The following is a 3166-nucleotide window of genomic DNA, read 5'->3' on the forward strand; positions in this document are numbered from 1 at the left end:
CCAGAAGTAAAAACACAAAAAACACTGCATGAAATGCATTGGTTTCTGACAAATATCTATTCCGGTGGCTTACCAAACCCACTTAAGAAAAAGATTTCAAAAATGAAAGTATAGACACTAAAATCCTGTCTATCTCATGCCTCCAAAGAAAAAAGGAAACAGTGGTGGTGATAGATATAGTAGAGATGTGAAGGGACACTGCTACAGAAGCTTACCAGTCTACTCTGAATGAAACATCTTTTTCTTCTGTGCAGCGAATTCTGACCAAAGGTAAATAACATTAAGACAGTCCTTGCACTGAAGTCAGGAAATGCTCTGACAGAGTAAAACTCTGCACTCAGGTCCAGCGTATAAGAACTTGGAATTCCTCTATGAACCATGTTTTCTAATATGAATTTGTGAGATTAAAACCTCCCCTGGCATCAAAATCTGTCACAGTAGCCCCTCCATCTCTTTCATGAAGGCTTCATACACATCATCCTTGGTTTGTACTGAAACAGGAGCAGAAGGGCCAGATTTAGGGACTGCTTTGGCAAGGGGTAAAGAAGAATCTTCTTCTGACTTTCTTTGGGGAGCCGCAGCAGCTCCTTTGTTTTCTCGTCGAACCCTCAGTGCAGTGGGCACAAATCTGGTAATTTCTGCCTTGGGATTGGTGATTTGTGGCTTGGCACTGATGGTTGCTGTGGCTTTCTTCTCGATAGTGGCTGCACTGGTGTCATCCACTTTGGGTCTCTGGATCAAATTAGGTGGGGCACTTAAAATCCCTGGATTCGGCAAAGGAGCTGGTGGAAAAAGCCCAGGTGGAGCAGGTCCAAGTGGAGGCACCAAAGGTGGGCGCATCATACCAGGATGAGGTGGAGGGATGCCTGGAGGTGCTGGGGGAGGTAGCCTCGGTGGTGGTCCTCGTGGAGGAGGACCAGGAGGAAGACCAGGAGGTGGGCCTAGTGGTGGACCAGGAGGCCTGCCTGGTGGAGGACCAGGAGGTAAAAGCCGGGGTAAAGGCCCCCGAAGCCCTGGCATTCCAGGTGGTCTTAAGAATGGAGGAGCTACTGGAGGTGGACCAGGAGGAAGGCCAGTGGGTGGCCCAGGTGGTCGTAATGGTGGAGCAGGCGGTGGTCCAAGAGGGGGTGGTCCTGGCATGGGAGGTGCCTGTATTTGAGCAGGAGGAACAGACTGTGGAGGTGGTTGCTGTTGTTGGGAAGCAGGAGATGATGGTGCCCCATCAGGAAGAGACTCTTCTTTGTGCTGCTGCTGTGTTGTATCCTCTGACTCAGAGTCATCAGAATCCTCCTCATCATCATCCTCTGAAAATTCCTCCACCTCTCGCCCCTCTTCAGGAATTTCCTGACCTGCCATTCTAAGCATCATAGCTTGAAGAGGTGTTAATCCCTTCATATTTTTCTTTTTCTTTCGTGCTTTTCCAGGAACATCAGCAAATCGTACACTGAGACCTGACTTTTTGTCCTCATTGTTCTCTCTCTCTTCATCATCACGATGCATGAGCTCCTCTCCTTCACTGTCAGCATCTGACCTGTCTGTATCACTGTCATCACTGCTGTCATCATGTTTATCTTGATCCATGTCTTCAGGATAACCTTCATCTTCACTGGTGCTGGAAGCATCATCATCATGACCTTGATGAGCAAGTTCTGGACTATATAAAATATCCTCCTCTCGCCGACGAGGGGCAAGTTCTAGTGCAAAGCCCACTTTACGGCCGTACATCTGCAGAACTTGGGGAGGAGGTGGCCCCGGGGGGTGGGCCAGGAGGCTTTCTTCCGGGAGGCAAATGAGGAACACCGTGTCCAAGAAGAGGAAGTATAGAAATTGCTCTAGTGGGAGGTCCATAGGCAGAAGTTTTTTTGAGAATAGAGGGTGGCTGTGCACCAGGCAATGGGATGTCTTGGATCAAGATGTTAGAAGGAGCATGAGGCATATCTGGCAATGGAATGCTTTCCACTTCAACATGTTGAGCATTCTTTACAGCATCAAAGTATTGGCTGAGCTGGGCTCTCTTCTGCTCATATTCCACCTCTAACTTTCGAAGTTCTTTGTAGATATCTGGATTTTCCTTTTCATAGAGTCGGAGAATGCGCTCAAAAGTTTCACGAAGTTTTTTTCACTTATCTTTTAGCACCTTTTCATTTAGCTGTGGCTGCTGTACTGGATTGAACTCCATCTCATCCAATTTCTCCATGTCCCGGATAATCTGCTTGGGATCCTTCATCTTTAGTACTGCAGCTCGTACCATCGTTCGTTGTTTCTTATTCTTTTTTAATTCCCTCTTCCGGGCTTCTTTTCGAGCCTAGTCAGTGGGGTTCATGAACTTCCCACTCTTGGTGGATGATGTAGATCTCTGCCCCATTTTCACAGGTTATGTTTTAGTCAGTTAAGGGGGAAACAACCTTTCGGCTGCTCGCTGGAGCCAGCAAGGGCCGCAGGGCCGCATGGCGCGGCGGCTCGCGCGCCCTCCTCGCTCTTCTAGGGCCGGGGGCAGGAGGCCTTCACCTTCACCTCTCACTCGGGGCCTAAGCCACCACCATCTTGAAACCGCGTGCTGCACCGCCTCCGAGTTAGTCTATTTTTTAAGGTGTTATTTTCTTCAGTATTTTTTTGAGTCTCTAACAAGTCATTGACTTGTTTTTCATGGTTTTCTTGCATCACTCTCATTTCTCTTCCCAATTTTTCTTCTACTTCTCTTTCTTGCTTTTCCAAATCCTTTTTAAGGTCTTCCATGGCCTGAGACCAATTCATATTTTTCTTGGAGGCTTTTGATGTAGGCTTTTTGACTTTGTTGACTTCTTCTGGCTGTATGTTTTGATCTTCTTTGTCACCAAAAAAGGAATCTAGAGTTTGAGTTTGAGTCTGACTTCATTTTTGCTGCCTGTTCATATTCCCAGCCAACTACTTGACCCTTGAGCTTTTTGTCAGGGTATGACTGCTTACAGAGTAGAGAGCGATTTGTCCCAAGCTTTAGGGGTTGCACTGCTGTTTTCAGAGCTACTTCCACACAGCAAGCTCTGTCACCCCAGCACTCCTCCTCCCCCAAGAACCGCCAACCAGGATTCTGACCCAGATCCAAGCAGGCTCTGCATTCCTGCTCTGATCCACCATTAGTTCCTCCCACCAGATGGGCCTTGGGCTGGAAGCAACTGCAGCTGGAGCA

The 3166-nt window shown here is 47.9% G+C and overlaps 1 protein-coding gene across 1 annotated transcript; it reads right to left on the reverse strand.

Annotated features, from left to right (window-relative positions):
- Positions 1–322: 322 nt before the first annotated feature.
- On the reverse strand, positions 323–2365 carry LOC118843330 (WW domain-binding protein 11-like). The gene is given in 2 exon segments (XM_036750915.1): positions 323–1758; positions 1760–2365. Coding segments are annotated over 2 exon segments (1932 nt in total). The 3' UTR covers positions 323–432.
- Between the last annotated feature and the right edge of the window lie 801 nt (positions 2366–3166).

This window comes from Trichosurus vulpecula, chromosome 3 (genome assembly GCF_011100635.1).
Source record: "Trichosurus vulpecula isolate mTriVul1 chromosome 3, mTriVul1.pri, whole genome shotgun sequence".
NCBI lineage: Eukaryota > Metazoa > Chordata > Mammalia > Diprotodontia > Phalangeridae > Trichosurus > Trichosurus vulpecula.